Raw genomic sequence first — 23,534 nt, forward strand, 5'->3', positions numbered from 1 at the left:
TGCTCTCATGTGTAACTTCCATTCAGTTTAACCACTTTCTGGTAGAAAAAAGCTTGATGGGGATGAATGCCTTGTATTCATGTATTTGTTCTCATATAAAGAAGGATATAGGATGTGAAAGCCGAAAGGTGACCTCGTATTGTCAAGGCACTGGAAACTGCCCCTTCAAATGTTGTTTCTCCATCAAGAGCATGCTAGTTGCGTAGCTTTTTTGTTTTTATGTGGTGCTGGATCTGATCCTGAGGAAGGACCATAGCCGTTTAGTAAAAAAACTCAACAGCTTTTCCTTTACACTTTTCATGATACTTTTTCTTAAAGGACCACTAGCAAAAGAAGGGTTAAAATAGATAGATGCACCTGCTTCATGTATTGCTGGCTATTTGCAACCAACCGACATTGGGAAAAAATGATTATGAAGCTAATCATCCTTAACTACTACTAGGGGTAATGATATATAGGATTAATGTGCTGATAAATTCTGTTTTTCTTGTCCAATAGATGAATTATTCATGCCAGGAGCACATTGTAATCATGTGATGATAACTGATAAGGGCATATATGAACCCGCTTGGAGACCAAAGAATACTTATTAAAGTTTATCTAGTGCTTTTTTTAGTAGATAATCTTCAATAAGTGTTTTTTAGTCCGTATCCAAATAGACTCAATAGTCAATATCCATAAGTCATACAGATAGAATGTATTAGGTGTTTCTCTTGTCAGCAGCACTCTTCTTTTTTGTCTTATTGGCTGAATCACCTGTTAATCTTATCAAAAGCTTCCATACTCTCATGATATTTGACTTATCAATCCCCTTAATTGCGACACCTTCTCCATTTTTTTCTCATATATTCCATCTTTTGTATGTTTCTTCTTGATTTTTACCACAACATAATTCTGAATGATAATAGTTTTTCAACCCTATAAAGATCGTTAATGGCTCATGAAAATTATATCTCACTAATAAGATAGGATAGACAAATGGTTTTCCTAATAAAGAGCTCATTGATCACACAACTGTCTAACAGATAGCTTTCAAACCTCGAGGATAGAATGTCCTAACAGCAACATTCACCTAGCAAAAGCGACACCTTAATACGACCACCAAGGAATGAAGCTAGCTACATTTAATTCTAAAACTAACTCATCAATAAGAAGGACCACTAATTAACCATCTTATGTGATGGCCTAATTACAGAGTCCAAAAATCTTTCAGATATGATATAATGAACACAGATTAAAATTAGCTTCACATGCTAGAAGCCCCTTGCAATTTGATTCTTATGAACTGAAAATGCTGTGAATGATTGACTCAGCTAAATGAAGTTTACTTCATGTCTAAGATCCAAGCATATATAGTAACAGATTTGAAACCTTTCTAGTGAATGATATCACTAGTGATACAAAGGGATGAATCAGGAGTTAATGAACATGCAGCCATGTGGTCCTGTTGTTAATAAGCTATGAGGAAGCAAAAGGGGATAAGATAATAACAAATTAATCGTCAATGACAGTATTAAGCAGTTGTCATGTTTAATGTCTATGCATCATTTTTTATTATTGAGTAAAGATAACCTTTGTGACCAAGTCATGGACCACGAAAGTGATGATGGCATTTAAGCTCTCTTATTGAGCCTCATTGGCCTTTACGTGGCTCCATAGAAAGCCTCTAAAGACTAAACTATTGAACTTGAAAAATGCCCCAAAAAATGGGTCTGGGGGGGTCATATTTCAGTGCCTAATATCTTCATCGTGACCAAAGAAAGCAAATAAGGTATATTTGTTCGTAGTTGGAAGATGAATACGACTTAACATACCTCATTCAAAATTGTAACCACATATTCTTTCCATACATTTAAGTGTTTTAGATTGTTGAAATAGATGGATGGCAAGACATGTTCGCCTCTTATATCAATCATGTCAGAGAAAGAATAGAACCACCAGCTATTGCCTAAAGAAAACAAGAGAAGGCTTGTGATGCTCAACAAATCCATGGTTCTGCTCTATTTCCAGTTTAAATAGATAACAGTAAAACAATAATAATAGAATTGAAAGATCCCCCTAGTGGTGACAGGTGACTACCTCATAGAGGATATTGTAATATATATGCATTACAGAGGATATAATAAGTGGTGGTTTTGGTTGCTAATAAGGCTATGTTTGACAAAATTAGTTGAAAAGTTAGATGAAAGTTTAAACACAGATATTTGGTATTATTGAATGCATTATGCATATGATATAATTCACTTTCTGAAATAAAAAGAAGTGGGTGACATTAAATTTATAACAACTACGACAGATAAGATTTTGACAAAAAGAAAAGGTTTTAGGCAGGATTAGAGGGATTATTCGGTATACTTTCTTCATTTGTGATAATACCAATTAGAGGAATTTTTGGTATACTTCCTTTTATGTGATAATACCAATTAGAGGATTTTTTTGGTACACTTTCCTTTTTTGTGATAATGCCAATACCACTGCCCTTTAGTATTTAATGACCAATATTTAGTCGTGTATACCTCCCTTAAATAAAATATTAAAAAAATTATCTTTGCATCCACGTGGGCACCCTTATAAAAACAAAAAGCCATGCATGAATCCCTTCTTTTAACTATCCATCATAGAAGTTCTTATTTATTTCAACCTCAGGATTGTGTTTGGGTGAGACAATTTAGTTGTTTGGATATAAGTGAAATTCCTATTATAGTTTTGATATTTGTCCTGTCTCTTTTCTACTGCAACAATTTTTAGAGTTAACAAGATGGAGTCTTACACTAACCTACTTACTTGCTCACTCACTGACTCCCTCCCAGTCACACAATTACAAAACCAAAACACACTGAAGAACATACCTTAATAGATCAGTGATGGTGGAGAAGCATTTGCTGAGTGATGAGCACTAACAGAGTGTTCAAAGACGAACACTGAAGGTCATGAAGATTCTCTCGACCTACTATTGTGGGTCGATGAATAACTGATAAAGAATTTAAAGGAGGTAAGATTAAGATTCGATATTCTCCCCTTGTCAAGGAAGAGAGAGACCACTGTCCATTTCTGTTATGCCATCATAAAAAAGAATGCGCATAATATCCAAATAAAACGTTTGAAATAAGTGTTGGTTTCAGCACAAACGGGATAACACACATCTCAAATCTCAATGCATCAATAGAGAAACAAGATTTTGTTATGTTGACTCAAGCATGGATCAAATATTGAGTTCAATGGCAATACAAACATACATTTGTCTTTTTACAGTCAAGAAATGTAGTACCTCCTTCAAATTCTTTATCCGTATCCAAACGCAGTGTAGATATTTTCTATGTACTTGAGAAACTTTTCTGAATCTCATTTTCACAGGGGTGCCTCTGTTTAGATCTCAGAGAAAGAAAGAAAACACACTTCAATTTTAAAAAATTGCGCCAACAGCCTCATGCAGCTCAATTACTTGAGAAAGGAGAAGCCGTAGCACTTTCGACATTTTCATCCTCATCACATAACACAGCTTCCCCACAAACAACCAAAGTCCACACTAGAGTACAAAGAGTTAATGGATACATACACCAATCTCATTCCATCATAAATAGTTCAGGCTCCACGCAGTACATGATTAGATGCCAGTCTATTTACAGATACAACAATCATTTGACAACCGTAGCTTCACATAATTTGACAATTCAAAGTTGTCAAGACAAATAAAGTATTAGGATATCAAAAGTTGCATGCTTAAGAGAGTTAAACAGTGTAAAAAGGGGTAAAAGGTATGTCTATAGTAGCCATCAATACAAGGGTGAAAATCACAACTTGATAGGTTTCCCCGCAATTTCCATTATTTATTCTATCTAGTATGGACAGAAGGGAAAGAAAAATATAGAATAGGACACATCATACGTATATACAGACGTGATCACTCCGGCAGTGTTGCTCATAAGAAGGTAAAACAATACTAGTAGTACACATAAAGAATGCTCACCAAGCAAAAAAGCTACTCATCCTTGTAATCTTTACAAGGTCTAGATTCAAAACCCCCACCCTCCCTCTTCTCCAATCTGTATGGCATGTAGGTACCCAAGATTCGATCCCACATAACAAAGAATGGCTGTGAGAAGTTGTACTTGTTGCCATAGAGCTGATGGTGTACATCATGATAAGCACAATTGTTTTGGAAAAACATTTGGAAGAGGTTCCCAGGGAGCCACAACCCACAGTGATCATCCACAGTCTTAATCGTGGCAAAGGAGAAGAAGAAGATGGATGCCCGAGCACTCATTCCGGAGATGAGGAAAGATAAAGCCCCGCCCACAGTGTCATTAAGAAGCCCCTCCACAGGATGATTGTACAGAGCTCCGAACGAATAGGGTACAATGAGTCTGTGATGTTGAGAGTGGATATGTTTGTATAGGAACTTGTTCTGGTGCATGTATCTATGCAAAAAGTATTGCCATGTGTCCATTACAAGCATAGCAGTTACAAATTGTCTTAATGACACAAGGAGAGAAGCATTCTGACTGCCGGGATTCTGGCTATCACTTCCTGCGACCTACAAAATAACAAAACTCAATTACAATTTTGATATCCAGATCCAATCATAATTTTTCAATAATCAAACACCCTAAACGCAAAAAGTACAAGTAGATTCAATGAATTCCACATTATACAAGATTTAGCAAGACAACACTCTACAGCTCATAATTGTGAACCTCTAAATTGATTCAGAGAAGTCAATGTTGGTAACAATTCACATTTTTTTTCCTACTTATCAGAAAGGCAGAACCACTTGTAGCAACTTTGGACAGTTGGACTCAACACTGCACTGGACATCTGTGCTTTTGTTTCCCTTTTTGAGGGAAAGGGCCTTATTTTGTGTTCATAACATATTACCGCGCTAAGACGTGAGTATAACATAATCCACTCAAGTATCTAAAGCAACACCTCTCCCTTATGAAGTAGCCTATGATAAACATGTAGGCTCAAAAACAATTCAATCATCTACAGGAAGTGAATGACTCAACCTATAGTAGTGGGTTGAGTAGTAAAGTGCAACAGCAGAATATCCTTAAATAACCCATATTTTGATCTGAGCACTAACCAGCTAGGCAAAGCATACATAGTAATCACAAATGAGGATTAAGTATGATGTAAAAATACAACCAAAAGAAAGATATTGAAAACACTTCCTTTGATGTATAAATTTCCTTAATAAGACATAAGGATCCATTAAACCTCTGAAAGAGCTGTTTTGGAAATATATAAAAAGTTGCCTCAATTATTGTATCTACCAGTGAAAAATCAATCCATAAAAAAGGAAAGCTAGGAAAAAGAACATAAATCAAAACTTACTGCAAACAAGAGAGTTGCAACCACAGCCTGAAGTGCCTGTTGGATGAGAACTCCTTTAACAACAGCAGCCTTAGAAACCAAATTCTTTTCATCCTCATCCTGCTTAGAGTGTAACCTATAATTCTCAGCAAATGATCCCAGAACAACATAAATCCCAGAATAAATCCAGTAAACTAGTATAGGGGCAAAAGTTCCTAACAACTCATCAGAAATCCCCAAATCCATTTTTCCCCACACCCCACCAAAAAAAATCAAATTTTGTTCACGATTTTGATTCAATAACCACCCAATAAACCCAAAACTCGCATTCAAACAAGAAAACCGATGACGAAAAAGGAAACCCTAAATTACAAAAACTGAAAATTGAACCCTCTCAGTCCTCTTATTCCTCAAATTCCTCCAACCCCAATGATTGATTGGTAACAAGGAAGCTAGAAAAGAAGGAATTAAATAATGGGTAGGTTTGTGATGAGGGGGAGAAGGAAGATTCCTTTAAGAAGAGAGAGAGAGAGAGGGGAACGTTGAAATTTGGTTCGAGGTTTTCCAGAGGGGAAAATATCAGAGGATCGTGTGAGGGTGATGGCGTACGATGTTACTTTACAGGTATGATTGATCTTGACCGTTGGATTTTAATGAACGGCTAAGATGAATTGTTAGTGATACCGTGGACCAGGTTGATGATAGAACTATGGGCTTGGGAATGATCCAAACGACGTCGAGTTTGACCGGGCAAATGGGGAAGCTGCTGAGTGTGTTTGAATGTGATCTGTTGTTCTGTTGTGGTCTAACAAGGGCGGCTGTTAGGGTTGACGCTGAGTCAGTCAGTCTGTTAAAACGCTTCACTTTTTTATTAAGCCAATGCCCAATGGTATCCCTTCCGCACGGGTGCTTGCATTAAACGGTGTCGGTACTCGCTGCATTCTCACCGACGAGAAAAACCATACTTTATTGTTATGGACCGAAGTGATTAACCATTATGCCACACCAACTTTTAAATAAAATTATTTCTTCATTATGGAACAATCTAATCATTTTCTTAAAAAAATAGGGGTCAAGTCAAGGACATGTAACTAGATAACATATTTCTCCAATTAAGAGATAACATACTTCGATTTCAAAAAAAGATAACATACTTTTCTAATCAAATAAATTGCGCATTGACCCTACAATCATTTAATGTCAAGCACTTTTGCAAATTAAATCCTAAAAGAGTTTAATTAATCTAGAGCTTTTATTTTATTTTATTTTTTATGGTGGAACTATTATTATCTTTAGGGTTTAATTTTGATGCGTCTCCTGGCTGAGGCACTCCTCCCAATTGCCTCCAAGAACTACAATCGAAATTTTACATAACAAAACTATCAGGCATGTCTACAGTTATATGTATTAAGTTTGGGGCATGTTTGAATACAACTAAAACTGCCATGATCAAAGGCCTCTTCAGTCTTCAGTCTTCACTTAGCTTTTGCAATTGTCAACCATTATTTTGGCATCATTGTATTTTTTTCCATGTATCTAAACATGCAATTTAAATACTAAAATTGAAAAACTGTAAGTCTCCTACTGTCAAGTAGAAAGTACTGAATATATACGAAGAAAAATATACATGTATACATTTACTGTCTTGTATGTAAATGCATAATTGTAACTGTACTGAGATCCAATTTGAAACCAAATACCAATGGAAGATATAAATATGCCAGTCTGTACAGAGTTCTTGCTGTGAACAAATGCTCTTGGTAAAATTAACAAAATTGAGAAGGCTGGTAAGATAAATCAACTAATGCAATTATCTTCTGCTACAATATTTGCCATCCTCCTTCATCACTTGCATAATGTACTAAGTTTCCTCCAAAATAATCATTCATCACAAAATGAAGCAATAACATCTCATGTAGCTTCCAACTTCTGACTCTCAGGGGCTTTCTTGAGAAAGTTAAGGCTAAGGCTAGTCTGGGTAGTACGCTTGCAAAGCACTGAAAAAAGGGAAGAAAAAATAAGGTTAAATGATCTGAGGCTCATTTCATGAATCAGAAAAATCAAGAGCTGTCTCAATACCTTCTGTCTTGTTTTGTTTATTGGACTCGAGCACAGAAGATTTCCACTTCTCATAATCACGTTTTTGCGTTTGCTTGCATTTTTTATAATATGGAAGCTGGATAAAGAGCAAAATGTTAATGGAATTCCATAGCCAAAACTTCAGCAACGTAAAAGGGAAGAGTTCACTATTCATGCAAAACAGCCTCAATAGTCTATACAATCAAAACATAATGGTTGAAGTAAATAGATTTCTAGAGGGATCAAGAGGCAAGGCATGAATATCTTGCTTAACTCTGATTCACCATCACATCTTTTTTAATAATATAAAAGATAGAGAATTGATTGTGGAGATTTAATTTTTAGAGCACAAAAGAAGAGAGATTCATACATTTAGACCTATACTTATTCAATAATATCTTCTTTTCTATTAATCAATTGATAATGACTATTTGCAAAGTAGAGAGGAGCAACGTACTCATAAATAACATGTAAAAGCATGATACTACCAAAGAAGAAGTAAAACTATTTTCTGATATAAGCTGAATTCAAACTACACAGAAACTTGGTAGTCATTATTAATTAATATAATGATAAAGCTACTAGAAATAGGACATTGCCCTTGTCTATATTTGGAAGTAAAAATTGCTCAAAGCAAGGAGGAACTTACAAAACAATCAAATTTTACTGTTCCTAACTTTCTATTACTAAATTACAGAACAGAGGACTATATCAGAAAGTTATTCAACTATGATTAATGTGTTCAATCAAACCCAGGAAAAACCAAGAAGAAATCTTATCCATAAGGTCTATTCAAGACCCTCTAAAAGGGGTTAAAGTTGAGCATCATATGGAAGCCTAATTAGAGAGTGCATCCCTTAACTTAGCCCAGAATTAAAGAGAACAGCAAAATTATGTAAGTTGTGATGAAAGGTGAGTAGGGAGTACCTCAGCCCCATCATCAGACACATAACCACCATCCTCAGCTTTCCTTTTACTTGGTAACACATCAAGCAATTCTGTGCAAATAAAGAGGGAAGCAGAAAAGAAATTGCTTAATACAAAATTAGGATGGGGGAAGAAACATAACAAAATCTGAAAATAATGTTAGTATTTTAGCAATATATGCATAGCAATTATCAAGAGCTAAATGAAAAATGGATTTACCTCGATTTGAGGTTACTTCTCTAGGATCTTTCTTTTCCTTAGCAATCCCAAAAACATCATGGCACAAATCCTTCATAGAAGTAGAAACCTGCAACAACGTTCCAAACCCATTTATAAACAATTAACATTCCTCATAAAACTAATAAAATCATCACACATTAGTAGACATTGACTTGCTTGCATGCTCATAGCACTTACACTAGAAAATTCAGATTCAGATGTACCGCATAGTTCAATAAGCTTAATCTTGTCAACTTTCAGCTGCAAAAAACAAGCATATCATTACATCTCATCTAAGGACTAAGGGTATGTGAGATACAGATAATGCTGGCCACACTAAATTACCTTATGTTTTTTGGCACATAGATAAAAAGCAACAGCAGTGAACACCGGCCGAGTAAAATCAGCGCTGGCACGTCGAGAGGGCGGCAACGATGCAAGAAAACGCTCCTTATAACTGCAATCAAACAGTGCAACCATTTATTCTCATAGGCATTTCATCAAACAGATTATGTGCAAACTAAAAAAGTGAACAAAAAACGAAACTCACCTCTTGAGACCGTCACGAACCATAGGGATAATTCGAACGCAACCAAACTGAATTGCAAGTTCTCTTACATCAAGCCTCATCCTACAAACACAAATCAAACAGTTCTTGTTAATTCAATTGAATCGAGTGATTGATTTAGGGTTTAGGGGAAAAGAGGGAAAATGGAAAATGAAACGCAACGCACTTGACACCGATCCCGTTGTGGAGAGAATTGTAGGATCTGATGTAAGCTCCTTGTGACATTCCACTGAGCCTAACCGCAGAGGATCGATCGAAGAGGACACCGAGCTTGGTGGCGGCGATTTCCAAACAGATAACCGCTTTAGCGATCTCACCCTGCAAGTTGGTTACATTAAACTGATTAGATTACAGATCTGTGAATGGTTAACGGTGTAGATTGATTGATTGATTGTTTGATTGAAATGGAACTTACAACGCCGATGATGGAGGAATCGAACTGGACGTCGGCGAGGCGGCGGAGTTCGGCGGCTTTTCGGATGACGAGTTTGGAATCGGTGAGTCCAAGCTTCTTGGCTAACGATGAAAGCTCCATTTTGCGTTTTATTTCTGTGAAGAAGGTGAGAGTGAGAGAGTTGAGATTTGCGTTTTGAAGGCGTGAGGAGAGTGGAGAGGGAGGGAGGGAGTGGCCATGTTTGGGCTTTGAAGAGCGTCGCACGCGCGCGCGGTTTGCCGGGAAAGTTTTTGTTTCGCGCCTTCCTTCGCCGCCCAAATTTTGGGTTTCAACTTTTCATTTATGCCGCGGTTTTTCGCTCCCCAAAAATGGAAATAAACAAATGTTTTTGCCTTTTTCTTTCTCCATTTTATTTTCTCAAATACACTCATGTTTGCATTTTTCTTTCAACGATTTCATTGAAATTATCATTTTTCTGCATAATTGAAATTACCATTTTTTAAAAATATAATATTTTCATGAATTTAGATGCTAAAACGTGAAAAAAGTCGTGTGTACTTATTACGGTTGATATACATACTGCTAAAATTAGATGTTTTAGATTAAATTAATTAAGTTACTAAAACACCACATTACTAACCCTAACTCCTTTCCCCCCTACTAACTCCCTCCTCTTCTCGTTCGCAAATTCAGCCACCATTCACCTTAATTATTCTTAGTTTACGGCAAGTGTTGACAATTTGCACGAGAGATTCACGTTGTGGGCAGATTGAGTATTTTGAATCCTTTCTTCCTTATACCCTTCAAGAACAAATCTCCTTCCATGAGACCCACCACCTCCTCCTCCTAAACACCTAAAGCCACCCCCACCTTCCCCAAATACCTAATCCTTCATCTTCTTCGACTAGAGCAATAAGGAAAAAAAAACTGAAGCAACAAAAATCACAATTAATTTAACAAATATTTTACCACCGCTATCTTTTATGTTTCCTCGTGCTTGGAAAATAATAAAAAGTAAGATAACGAAAGCAAAACAAATACAATAAATCTTTAATATATTTCATAAGAGTTACGTACCTCGAGGAGATTTGTCCAAATTTAAAGCTAAATATGCTCCTTTGATCCTACTCTATCCAAATCAATTCCCCAATTAGCTTCATACATTACATACTCAAAGATTGAAATCCTCGAGTACCTCCATCACTTAGTTTCTAAAAGTGTAGCAACTAGTTTAGATACTTTGATGGAGTTCCAAATTGTTAGGGGTCGCCAATTTCTCCATTGTAGACAGGTCTCGAACTTAGGAGATTGTTGCAGTCAGCAACTCGTAAAGTAGTCATCCCCCTTTATAAAGTGAAAAAACAGTAAAATAGTAACAAAAAGACAAGAAAAAAAATAACTTACAAAATTCAACAATAATATTAAAATCTTTATAACGGCAAAATGTTAACGATCATATTTGCAATTTATAAATAGGATAATGTCACGTCGCCTACTTCTTTGACTCATTATCACCTCCTCCTAAACCCATAAAGGTACAACCACCTACCCCACGAACACCATTCCCCATAACAACAAAAGGAATAAATGAAGTAGGATCTCGAGAATTGGATTAAACAAAAAAAAGGTAGAACTAGGGTAGGAGGGAGGGACGAATGTATGGTAGCGGGGTAGGTGCAGTGGCTTTGGTACTCAGGAGAAGAAGGTATTGATAAAAGCACATTTGGGTTTTTGATGTGGTAAGGGACATAAGCGGCAAAACCAGTAAACTTGTTGCACCATCAATCGCGATTTGTATCTTCATAAATTAAGGCGAGGCAGATTGAACTCGCCTTTAAAAAAGCTGGCTCGAATAATAACACTCCCTACATTACAACATATTGGTGGACGAGTTAGCTAACTCGTATAAAATAGACGCGGTTTGAGGCGCTGCCCTTACTAGCTAAAAATTGAAAATTAATGTTACCAATAATAATGTTAAAATAAAACCCCTGGTGCCCGACCCGGCATGATCCCGGTTCATGTGGGTGGGTCAAAGCTGGTGGTGGGTTTGGAAACAACCCAGTTCCGGCGGGTTGACCCGCCCCCGAACCCGTTTTGGCGTTCGTAGGAGGGGTTGGAGAAGAAAACAAAATGCAGAACTCGTCTTCTTGTGCAACCAAGAACAGAAGACGACGATGTGCACTGCTCTGACGCGATGCTCTCACGCCAACGCTCTCTTCAGACCTCTCACCATGCCCAAACCCCGCAATTCGCACCTTCACCTCTCATCTTCATCCGCCATCAACAACAAAGGTCGATTGTGAACATGTAATGAATGATTGATTGATGTGTTTTTTCAGCTGATGTTGAAGTGTTCTCTCTCTCTCTCTTTGATCAGGATCAGGATCAAGATATGATGCATTGCTGTTGGATGCTGGAGGCACCCTCTTGCAATTGGCCAACCCAGTTGAGGACACCTACGCCGCCATTGGAGCCAAATATGGTTTGCATCTGAGTCCTTCTGAGATCAAACAAGGGTTTAAGAGAGCATTTTCTGCTCAATGGCCTCAAAAGCTACGTTACCAGGTCTATGCTGCTCTTGCTCCACTGTTCATTTGTTTCTTATTGTAATTTTTTGCCCAGTAATTAAGTTTAGCAAACATATTGCAAGTTTTCATATATTTGTAGTGATTTAGTAACTAGTACTTAGCAAATTGGGCTTATAATTATAGTATTTTTTTCTTATATGCAAGCCGGGCAACTTAACAACTTAACTAACATGATATGCAATTTGGCATGATTTGCTTACCTTCTGTGTCATTTCATTTGAAGCCAACTTTACGTTATAGCCATTCCTGGGGTATTGTTGTCACTGATTCTCCATGTGTGTACATATTTGTTGATGTCAAACTTAAGCACATTGTAAATTTCTTTTGACGAAATATGTAAACAGATAGCCATTTCATGAGTAAATGGTGTTATTATGGATTTATGGGTGGTAGTATAAAATCTTTTTGTATTCACTACAGGGAGATGGGAGGCCATTTTGGAAATTTGTGGTTTCTGAAGCCACTGGTTGTGGAAATGAAGATTATTTTGAGGAAGTTTATGAGGTAATCTTTCTTGGTAGCAGACTATCCTATTTGTCATTCCCTTTTATCTAGCTATAGAATGCTTTGATCTTTTTGAAAAAAATCAATTTATACGTATTAAAATGATTTAAAGTAGATTCCAATTTCCCTATGCTTTTCATCAGCACCTCAAACATGACTTAAGTATTATGTATGATCTACTGGTTTTTACGTTGTAGACTTCTGGTCTTCCTCGTTGATTCCAGAATGTTTTTGTCATTTATAGATTAGATATTATTGCTTGCTTACCAAGGAAAAATAATTTGGCAGGAGAGTGTTTTAAAAGTTGTTGGCTTTTATTTTCCAATTAATAATATGAGATAAACTTATGTCTGAACAAGTATTGTTCATGATAGTACTATGCAAAAGGTGATGCATGGCATCTTCCAGATGGAGCTCATGAAGCAATTACTCTTCTCAAGGATGCTGGAGGTCATATAAATTAAATATTTCTTTTATCCCAAACTGTGCTAACTTTGTTGACCCTGTAAGTTATCTACATTCTTTGAACTTTGTCCTTGCTAACACGACAAGCAGTGACGCAGTTAAGATGGCTGTTGTATCCAATTTCGACTCCCGCTTAAGGAATCTATTGAAGGATCTTGATGTTTTAAATCTGTGAGCCTCTGTCATTCCTTCAATATGTTTATAATTTTTGGATTCTATTGACATCTTTTGGGGAGGTGTTCATCAAATAGTGGCTGTTGAACCTCTTATATTGCAGAAATCTCCCAAAGTCTGAATAATTCACCTTATACATAATATTTAATGTTCAATTTTCTGCTTTTCATGTTAGATTCGATGCTGTCATTATATCATCAGAGGTTGAATATGAAAAACCAGACCCAAGAATATTTCAAGCAGCTCTAGGTGATGGTTATTAGTTACTCGCTTACAGACTTTATTTGCTAAAAAAATGTTAAATGGTCTATTGACTGCTGAACATGAGTATGATTCTTATATTACCACCTCCTCCCCTGCCATTTCTTAGCATAAATTAAAGAGCAATCATGACATCTTTAGTGTTTTCGTATGGAACAATGAGATATTATAATCATATTTTCCTTTAGTTGTCAGTTCAAAACCATTTTCCCATATTTGTCTTCAATTTGCATCTTTTTAATTTCTAATGCTGCAAGTGTGTTTGATAGTTAGATATGCTATATGAAAAAACTAGTATCAAAACCAAACATCATTTTTCATTTCTTTTCAGAATAAAATTTATATTATAGCTCTGCTAGAGTAACACTTGTAAGAACAATTCAACAACAATAACCATGCTTATCCCGCTATGTGGGTCTTGTAAGAAACAATGAGACAGTAAATGGATAATCATCATAGTATATTGACTTTTATTGGATATGGCTTATATTTTTTCCTGTCATTTACCTGCAAAATAAAATAAAATTAGCAAATATCCTTTCCTTAAGAATGCAGCAAGTCATTTTCTCTCATGGAATTGAAGTAAAGAAAATGTCATTGTTTGCTGTCATTTAGCCTTTTTATTTTGGCAATAATGTGTAATTGAGTCTCATTACCAATGTTTTCCTAGATCAACTAAATGTAGAGGCTTCCAAAGCCATACACATTGGAGATGATGAAAAGGCAGATAAATTCGGTGCGAATGCTGTGGGGATAGATTGCTGGTTAGAGCTTTCTCGTCTGAAGTGATCATTGCTTGTGTTTACTGATGGAAATGTCTCAGTGGCTGATCATTCCATTTAATTCTTATTTACTGAATTATAGATTATTTTATCTATTACTAAATGTTTCCTTGTCAAAGCAGGTTATTGGGTACTGATGTGAAGACATTCTCTGAGATACACATCCGCATCCTTAACTCACAGGCATAATTTTTACTCGTAAGCATCGGTCAATAGGAAGTCATTGAAGTTTTTCCCTTTGGTTGCCTCGTTTCTGCTATTGCTTTTAATGTAATCTGTAGCTCTGATTTGTCATAGTGATGCCTACCATTTGATCGGGCGATATGAGTAATGCTATCCTCCTTAAATTTTCATACACGGGGCATAAACATTGTTGTGATGAACTTGGTAGCTAAGTTTTGCCTCCCAAATTTCATTTGCTGTTCTACGAACAGCAGGAGACAAGTTCATTACCACTTTTATGTAACCCTTTACTTTTTTTGTGTTATAATATGTTTAGATCAACTTCTCTTTCCTCGAATTGTTTTAAAAATCTAGCATCCAGAAACTGTTTTAAAAATTTTCTCCTAAAATTGATTTTAGCTTTAGAATTACTCATATCTGAGATGCCCGATTCTCCGAAGTTCTATCATCAATGACTGTAAGCAAACGATCTGTTATGAAAGGTGTAATGAGAAAAGGATACAGGTATCTTTTTTTGCTCGAATTGGACATACCAGTTTGTATGCATGTTAATAATGATGAACACAAATTTGAAGGGCATGTTTCGTGAGAATCAAGTCAATCAACAGATAAATGGTTTTTGGTAGACATATGTTTGTTGGCCACCTAAGGGAGAAAAGACAAAATAATACGATAATAGCTTTTGTGGATTGCCTTTTGAAGTGAACATATTTTCATGTTGAAGTAAATTGATACACACACATGGAGAAGCACATTAAAAAAAGAAGGTAAAAAGAGCATATGAACGCTAATGGATTCTCTCATGTCCCGTAATATTATGTTAAACTTGTTTTTTTATAACATGAGAGGATTCCGATCTATGTATGAATTTTGTAAATGAAATTATTCACTTTTTAAAGCACGTAGACTTTTAATTGCAAAACAAACATACATTAGATGCTTGTTTGTGTTTACATAAACGGGTAAATACACATCCAATGCATTGAGGAAAAACAAGATCTTACCATGTTTAATCCAAACATGAGTTAACATTGAGTTCAATGTAAAACAAGATTTTCCCATGTTTAATCCAAACATGAGTCAACATTGAGTTCAATGTAATGTATGCACTTAAAGTTTGTATTCGTTTTTCAGTAGAAATGACATTCAAACACATTCCAATGCTAAAACACACATTGCAAAGCTCGTGAACATGAAGGAAAGTTTTAGGTTCAATTGAGTGAATGTGCATTCAAGTTGAGAATGCAAACATAGTTGAAGTGTCTGTTTGTTTTTAAGTTGGAAGTTAGAACATTGACAAACATCCAACGTGAAAGAAGGTATTGATTTTAGTTGGGTGAATTTTGATTTACATTCGTGATGTAAACAGTCTTAAGAGTGTATTTGAATAACCATTCTCCTTAATGTGAATGTGCTTTTGAGTGCGTGTGTGAATACCAATTGAAGTAACATGAAAATACATTTATCTAAATTCATAAGAAGGTTCCCGTTTAACTTTTGCCTTAGAATGAATGTTAATGCCAGTTTACACTTACCCCATAGTGATATCCGAATATACACGACTCAATCAATAACCTAAGGTAGAGAGGTGCTAAATGAAACAACAATTTTGCTGCACGACCCGAAGCAACTAATGACGTTTGATCTTTGGGGAAATCATGGATTGAAGTTTGTTAAAAGATGATTAATAGTTGTTGAAAATCAACAATACTTTAAAACAAACCGTTGGTGAGTGGATTCTTACTTATATAGTTCGTTTTGATAGCTTATGGTTAGAAACCAACTTCTATGGAGAGAAGTTATCTTGCATCTTTTCTAATTATCCGTTAAAGTGTCCTTTATTTGACAGACTTGACTCCTCCAATTGATAGAATACACGTTAAAAAATAACTGAAATTGTTACTGTATGGTTGAAATTTTAATAGGATTTCCGTTGAACTCAACATAGATTCGCATTGAACTCAACGTAGTAAAATCATACTTTTCCAATCCACATTAAACTCAACATGAAAAGTTCTAACTTCTCCGTTGATACATTGAGATACATGAAATTTTAATTATGTTTATTCCACATTAAACTCAACGTTGTAAAATCGTGTTTGATCCACATTAAACTCAACTCCGTTAGCACCTTGAGATATGTGAAATCATGTTGAACTCAACCGACATGGTAAAATCTTACTTGTTTGATCCACATTAAACTTAACATGACAAATTCTAACTTCCCTGTTGACACGGTGAGATACATGAAATCACATTTGCGTTTGGACGAACGCCAAACCAAACATACACACGCGTTTGTATTTCTGTCGAACTCAACGTAGATCTACATTGAAGCTAACATGTATAAATCTTGCTTCTCCAATCCACGTTAAACACAACGTGACAAATTCTAACTTCTCCATTAACACATTGAGATACGTGAAATCATGTTTATGTTGACTCTAACACCCAAACAACATGCATTCCTTTTGGATTCCCGTTAAACTCAATGTGTATCCACGTTAAAGTCAATGTATCATGTTTTTCTGACCCATGTTAAACTCAATGTTATAAATTCTAACTTCTCCAATCCATGTGCACATTATCATATTCTTATCTATCATTTTTGAATCAATGAATCTCTACACTTAATTTTCTAAAGCACAATCCTCAATTTAGAGCACTTAATCCTCGTTGGACATATCTCATGCCTGTTCTCTATCGTGCACTGCTTCAGTAGTTCCTTTGGCTATTGAAAATAGTAGCTACTAGCTAAGAGCACGGCACTGGATCGCAGTGGCAGAGTTTCATTTTATCAACTTCCATGGTGATAAGTGATAACATGACTTGCCACAAATAGTTTCCATGGTGACAAATATAACAAGATTGTAGACTCATCTAGCTGAAGGCACCTGGCAGTAAACAATAATTCTAACTAATTCTAGCTATCAAATATAACAAGATTGTAGAAGCATGGCATGCTTTGTTTCAATATAATGAGTTTTTTAGTGACACATTAACCTGTATCAGAACTTATCACGATAACCTGCACCAAACCTTATAACGATAACTTGTATCAGAACTTTCGCACATTAACCTCTTAAACAAGCGGAAAGGAGTGTCCTCGAGGTAATGACACTGGTAAGCAAGAAGATAAGGCAACGTGGTAAATTGCGGATAGCGGGTCAATGACGGAAAGCCAAAATACCGCTAAACATGACAAATAATGACAGAATATGGCGGAAATTATGGCCATATGGCGGGATATCGGCCATGGCGGAAAGCCAAAAAACCACCATGGCGGATATTTGATAACAGAGATAAGATAGCGCGACAATTGAAGGAACAATTCAGTGTACATTAAGAATCTGCCAAAAGGTTTTCCGTCAAAAAAAAGAATCTGCTAAAAGGTCATTCTCCACACATAGTTCACAAGACAATATTTGTATCACTGAAACTTAACTGAAATGAACAAAAGCTTACCAATTCTAGGCAAGATATCGGTACAGTTTTCGGTCAACATCATCTCTCTCCAAAAACTCCCGCTCAATGAGAGACTCGATCCGTTTCTTCACCTCTGTTGGATTTGCAAGGAATCGTGACTGCAACTGCTTTGTGACTTCAGCTATGAGATTGTTATGATCAAGTTGCTTTCTCGACTTCATGATCCTCACTAGCGCTGCCTCAATCTGCGGCTTCCTGTCCTCCTCCACTCTTTGTCGAGTTTCCAGTTTCTCAGGTTCTGATTCCTTTTGTGCAACTACAGTTCCTATTTTCACCTTGTACAGTTTACTACTGAACTTGTCATTAACAAAGAATGCATCATCCTCACCAACATCCTTGCTCATAGGCTCCTTCCTCAGAACATTTCTTCCCTTAACCAAAGCCAATGATTGCAGGCACCTCTTCAGATCTGAAGCAGGAATCTCAGTTGCTTGCTCAATTTCCTTGTAGGTTAGTCTCTCAGCATTGTTGAACAGCATGAGGACACACATTTGGTAGGTGGAGACATTTAGCTCATGTCTTTGACCTTTTCCAAAGGTAGCTTTTAAGTCTGCTGTGCCCATGTTAGTTTGCCAGGTCAATCTCCTGCCAGTGTGGGTGCCGAGGTAATATGACCGAAACTTCTCACAAAGTGCGGACATTTCAGCTGGCAGGTTACATGTCAAGCTAGATTGAGTTGGCCAAGACCCTGTTGTTAAAACCTGCACAGTAAGTGTAGGGCCATCGCCTAACTCAGGGTGGCTGGCATAAAAGCCTTGCATTGTGTCTACAGAGGTTCTCATGTCAGTAAACATGCCCTCTAATTTAGAGGTAAATTGATAACCGCATTCTGTCTTGAGCTTGACTATGAGACTTCTCTCTGCATCATCAGAAACGGTTTTTCCAGACAAAAGCCGCTTTGCTAGATGCTGTTTGTAATACTTCTCAAACACATCTTTTTCTTGCAAGTACCGGAATAGCATCATCACCTTGTCAAGAGTAGTCTCTATATCATCCTCACTAACCCCCTTCAGACCTTTTCGAAGCTTATCATCAACAAATAGTGAAATGAACTCCGGAGAACGAGGATTCAAGTTAATGAAGTATTCAAATGAGGAACTCAAAGCATTCTGGAATAACTTGTCATTATTAAACGCCAAATTTATAATCTTGTCATATTTATCTTTTTCATCTAAGAGCCTTTGCACAAATTCAACAGGGTCCTTCAACCTTTCTGGATCAGTAACAAGCTGTTTACCAGACTCTCTGATGTGTGAAGTCATCACTTCACGTATTTTCAAGAGACCATCAGCAACACGACGGAACAAGCTATACATCCTACCCAAATCTTCATATTTATCATCACTAAGCATGTTAATTAACCCAGAATTTTCCATATGGATTAATCTAAGCATGTGATTTTCAATCATCTCCTTCTCCATCACATTAGTAATCTTCTTTTCAGTCATGGGATCCAAGTAATGGCTCACTCTATCCATTTCCTCATTTAGACGCCTCTCAGCTTTCTTCAGATAATCCCCACAATCACAACACTCAATAAATTTCTGGGATTCTAGCATGTAGAACTCAGCTGAAACTTGAAGAAAATGAAACTCAAATTCTTTCACATAAACAAAAGAACCCAAATCCTTTAGCATCTTTGTAATATTTCTAACAAGTCCTCTATTAATAACTTCACCAGAGCGTTCACTGTGAACCAATTCCAAGAGTGTATTCAACAATCGAGGCTTTATCTGGTCTGAATTGACAACATTGTCTCTCCAGAGATTCAGGCCAAGTTCATAAACAGGGGTCTTCTTGTTGCCTGGTACGTAAGTCCTATCCATGTACATCAGAATGTCTCTAATCATTTGTAATGCCTTAATATGGTCATTCCATTTCCTGTTCATTTCTTCCAGAAAGGAACCTCCTTGAGTGGCTTCAACATCTCTAGCTATCTCTTTGAGATGAGCAGTCATGGTGGCAACCAGCCCTGAGTATAGTTTCTCACCACATTTGTGAAGAACCATATTGTATGCATTCCTGCATCCACAAAACAATGAAGAAAAAAAATATTAGAAACATGAAATCCATTGTCCCCTGCAGAAAGGAAAAAGATTAGCATGCAACATCTTTCTGATGTGCGCATATGCATACGAAAAATTGGATAACAAGATCATCTTATGTGCCAGAATTAATTCACTAGTTCACTTCAGACTGTATAAACTAATAAATCAAGGTGTACAGGATTTAAAAGAAACTGGGCCTCAGATTCCAATTAACGTCCAACCACCACTTGCACAGCTATTATCTAATTCTCTGTTTAAAAATAACATGATAATTTGCATGTCAGAATTGTTAAAACCAACGTTCCCCAAGGTTATTTTAACTGTTATGTCCTATCCTTATTTGTACCTACTTGTTAAAAAAATCTTTAATATCAAAACTACACTTACAATTGGAATCACCATATAATTTTCAACTTGTTCAACAACGATACCACCATATAATTTGCATGTCAGAATTGTTAAAACCAACGTTCCCCAGGGTTCTAAAATGCGGTTCGCATCAGCTGATGCGGCCGCAAAGGCACCGCAACCGCAAATTGCGGTTTGCACAAAAATCACACAAAACGGCCGTTGCGGAACAGCATTTCGACAGCAACGCAATGGTTTTAAGGCCGCAGCGATGTTCCAATGCCTGCAACAGCCTTCTGATGGGTGCAATGGCATTTTCAGTGGTTGCATCGACGTTAAGAATGAAGAAAAGAAAGCCTTCTGCATCTCTCTAGTTCTTATTCTCTGCTATTGGCTCACTTAGTTTCTTCCATCCTGTTCTTCCGATCGAATCAACCACATTTCTTTTTCTTTCCTTCAGATTGAGTCATCCAGGGGCGAGGAGAGGTTGCAGTTGCACTGCCGCTGATGTGTGGGGCATGTGGTCAGTGGCTCGAGCACTTGACTATGACTACTCTGCAAGTCTGGATTCTGCCTTCTGTCACTTTGTGAGGCTGAGCGGTGAAGATAAGTCATTGAGGGTTTGTCAAAGAGGGAAATATGAAAATGAAATGTAAGTCTTTGGCCGTGTGAGAGTAGGAAATTAGGGCTTTGAGGCAGAATTGGAAGATGACATCGTGGGAGGTAATAGGAGTAATACAAAAGAATCAATACAATATTATATAAATGAAAGCTATAACATTAATTATTGATTTTTTCTATAAGTGCGAATGAAAAATAAATTCACGCCGCAATGGCTGCAACATGCATCACAGCAGCCGCAATCGCAGTTTAAAACACTGAGAGGGACAGAGGGTGGGATAGGAATTGGGGACGACATATTTGAATCCAGCTTCGTACAAAAGACATATTTGCAAGCAAGCAACTGGTAATTTATTACATCAAAGGTCGACAAGATATGTATCACTAACAAATATGAAGATGAGTTCTAAAATACTACTATCAATCATCAAATACCTTATGAGTCCACCTATCCATAATAACCATAATGTTACGTATACGTCGATCAGTATAACAACTATAACAGCTAATTCTCACAAAGCATTATACAATGAAAATTAACAACAAAGAAAAAGAAGGGAAGGGGATGAATCAGCAGAGCTCATAAGTTCATAAGAGTGAAGAATACAAAACAAATGAAGACACTCACGAGCTATACAGTACACATATGTAACAAGTTGGTCCAACAATTAAGACAGGAAACATCATACTAGGAAATCCCCAAAATCATAACAATACCAACCACATGGGAACCAATTTGAGCATACCCTTGATTCCATAACCCCTGAAAATAAAGGAACAAGCAGCAAAACCCAAAAATGACAGAACAAGCTTTGTCTAGGAACCAATTTGAACATTCCAAACACCCCCAAATCCTATGACAACTAAACCAACACATCTTCAAAATCAAGTCAAACAATTGCACAGCCTTATCCAAACCAAACAGAACAACATCAGACAAAGCTTTCCAACAAGCAACAACATAAAAAATCACGAGAGACAGAGAATTAGAGGGTACCTGTAAAGCTCTTCAAAGCTGAGACCACTAGCGTTGTGGTTGTATATCTCACGAATTGCATGTTCCAGAAGGTCCCATGTCTTGTCAGCGTACCTCGGATCCATGACGACCCGGTTCTTGAAAGCCTCAATCTGAAAACTCTTCTTCCTCTGGTTACTCATCTTCTTCTCCTTCAATGAAAACACTCAGATACCCAGAAGCCAAAAACAAAACTTTCTCCAAACCCAGGTTCCAAAACCCCCTCAAATTGAAGAAAAACGCAAGATCGGTGGCTTTCCAGCAGAGATTAAGATTAAAATAATAATTTTTTCAATTTTTTTGGGGGAAAATTCTAGCGGGATTAATCAACGGATGGTGTTGTAGTGATTGAGTGAAAACGAAGCTTCAGAAAAGTTCCATGGTGGAGAAGAAGGTGAAGGTGAAGGTGTTGGTGATGGTGAATGATGATGAAGCTCCTCAGCGAAACGTTGTCGCCAAGTTGAATGTTTTCAGCGCGTCTGTTTTGTAATAATGGATGAGGAGGCAGCCTGGAAAAATGAATCAATATTTATATTAGTTACATAAGGTAAAAATATGCATTTTAAGAGTGAAAATTAGGGTTAATTCACATCAAACAATTATATATTTCTCTACATTATATAAAATAAAATGATTTAGAAATTTCATATAACAAATATTTCTGATGAGATGGTCACAATGAAATGAAACGAGTTATGATGGGTGACCCGGAAATGTGTTGCGGATGGTACCTTGGCTCGTCAAGCATCTCATGATGGTTCTCTCAGTGCATTTGGAAGTTGCTCTCGTCGAGTGTTTTGATTGTGTTATGTGTAGATAGCATATTAGTTGTTTATTTTCCAATGTAACCAAAAAAAGTTTATAGTGGATTTTTTTTTGCTACATCGGAAAACTAATAACAAAAGAAATACTAAGGAATTGTCAAACGATCCCGTAGGACGAGATCTCTAACTTCAAATGCGGTGTCTCCAGAAAGCACATGTCCATGGCTAAGGAATACACACCCCTCCTTGCTAACCAGTCCACCGGTTGATTACAATCTCTGCTGATAGCACATAAGGATATTGTCCACCTTCTACCCACCACCTCCTAGTGTGGGTTAGTTGAAGGTGTTGTAAAGTAACCAATCAAAAAACTATGAAAATGAGAAAATAATACATTCTAATATATTTTTTCTTCGCCACTTTTGAATTTGGATGACGACTTTGGTTGGAGAAAAGAGTGTTTTAGTTACAATTTAGGGCGGGGGAGTCATTGGACGGTTGCGAAGGCAAACAAGTTAAATACATTTTATGAAAATGAAACAGGTTATCTTGTAACGAGTTAGCATGGATTGTAAGGTATTGATTCAATTAATAAGGAAAAATGAAGGAGAATCTTAATATAAGAGAAACTATATCTCCACACTCGGTTTTTTTTTACGAAGGGAGCAAGCTAATTAGGAAAATATATTATAGATAATCAGAAAATTATGTAAGTTCGATCGTATTATAACTATAAGCTCTTTTTGGTGTTCAGTAATTGCGCGTCTCTTAAGAATCGAATTTTTGACTTCA

At 36.6% G+C, this 23,534-nt stretch overlaps 4 protein-coding genes across 4 annotated transcripts; 1 reads left to right on the plus strand and 3 right to left on the minus strand.

Moving 5' to 3' along the window:
* Positions 1 to 3,785: 3,785 nt before the first annotated feature.
* On the minus strand, positions 3,786 to 5,893 carry LOC130739834 (sphinganine C4-monooxygenase 1-like). The gene is made up of 2 exons (XM_057592265.1): positions 5,335 to 5,893; positions 3,786 to 4,534 (listed from the first exon to the last, which is right to left on the minus strand). The coding sequence occupies exons 1-2, from the start codon at positions 5,557 to 5,559 to the stop codon at positions 3,980 to 3,982; spliced, it is 780 nt and encodes a 259-aa protein (XP_057448248.1). The 5' UTR covers positions 5,560 to 5,893; the 3' UTR covers positions 3,786 to 3,979.
* Positions 5,894 to 6,921: 1,028 nt separating this feature from the next.
* LOC130735714 (origin of replication complex subunit 6) lies at positions 6,922 to 9,833 on the minus strand. The gene is made up of 9 exons (XM_057587625.1): positions 9,522 to 9,833; positions 9,273 to 9,424; positions 9,089 to 9,169; positions 8,884 to 8,995; positions 8,737 to 8,799; positions 8,539 to 8,626; positions 8,320 to 8,390; positions 7,393 to 7,489; positions 6,922 to 7,310 (listed from the first exon to the last, which is right to left on the minus strand). The coding sequence occupies exons 1-9, from the start codon at positions 9,639 to 9,641 to the stop codon at positions 7,225 to 7,227; spliced, it is 870 nt and encodes a 289-aa protein (XP_057443608.1). The 5' UTR covers positions 9,642 to 9,833; the 3' UTR covers positions 6,922 to 7,224.
* A 1,790-nt stretch (positions 9,834 to 11,623) lies between these two features.
* LOC130739835 (uncharacterized) lies at positions 11,624 to 14,795 on the plus strand. Its single transcript, XM_057592266.1, has 8 exons — positions 11,624 to 11,795; positions 11,881 to 12,068; positions 12,512 to 12,595; positions 12,970 to 13,045; positions 13,159 to 13,231; positions 13,410 to 13,483; positions 14,166 to 14,259; positions 14,400 to 14,795. The coding sequence occupies exons 1-8, from the start codon at positions 11,678 to 11,680 to the stop codon at positions 14,464 to 14,466; spliced, it is 774 nt and encodes a 257-aa protein (XP_057448249.1). The 5' UTR covers positions 11,624 to 11,677; the 3' UTR covers positions 14,467 to 14,795.
* A 2,984-nt stretch (positions 14,796 to 17,779) lies between these two features.
* On the minus strand, positions 17,780 to 22,475 carry LOC130739836 (cullin-3A). Its single transcript, XM_057592267.1, has 2 exons — positions 21,961 to 22,475; positions 17,780 to 19,968 (listed from the first exon to the last, which is right to left on the minus strand). Exons 1-2 carry the CDS (start codon positions 22,119 to 22,121, stop codon positions 17,931 to 17,933), a joined length of 2,199 nt encoding a protein of 732 aa, XP_057448250.1. The 5' UTR covers positions 22,122 to 22,475; the 3' UTR covers positions 17,780 to 17,930.
* Between the last annotated feature and the right edge of the window lie 1,059 nt (positions 22,476 to 23,534).

The sequence above is a fragment of the Lotus japonicus genome, chromosome 2 (genome assembly GCF_012489685.1).
Source record: "Lotus japonicus ecotype B-129 chromosome 2, LjGifu_v1.2".
NCBI classification, from domain to species: Eukaryota; Viridiplantae; Streptophyta; class Magnoliopsida; order Fabales; family Fabaceae; genus Lotus; species Lotus japonicus.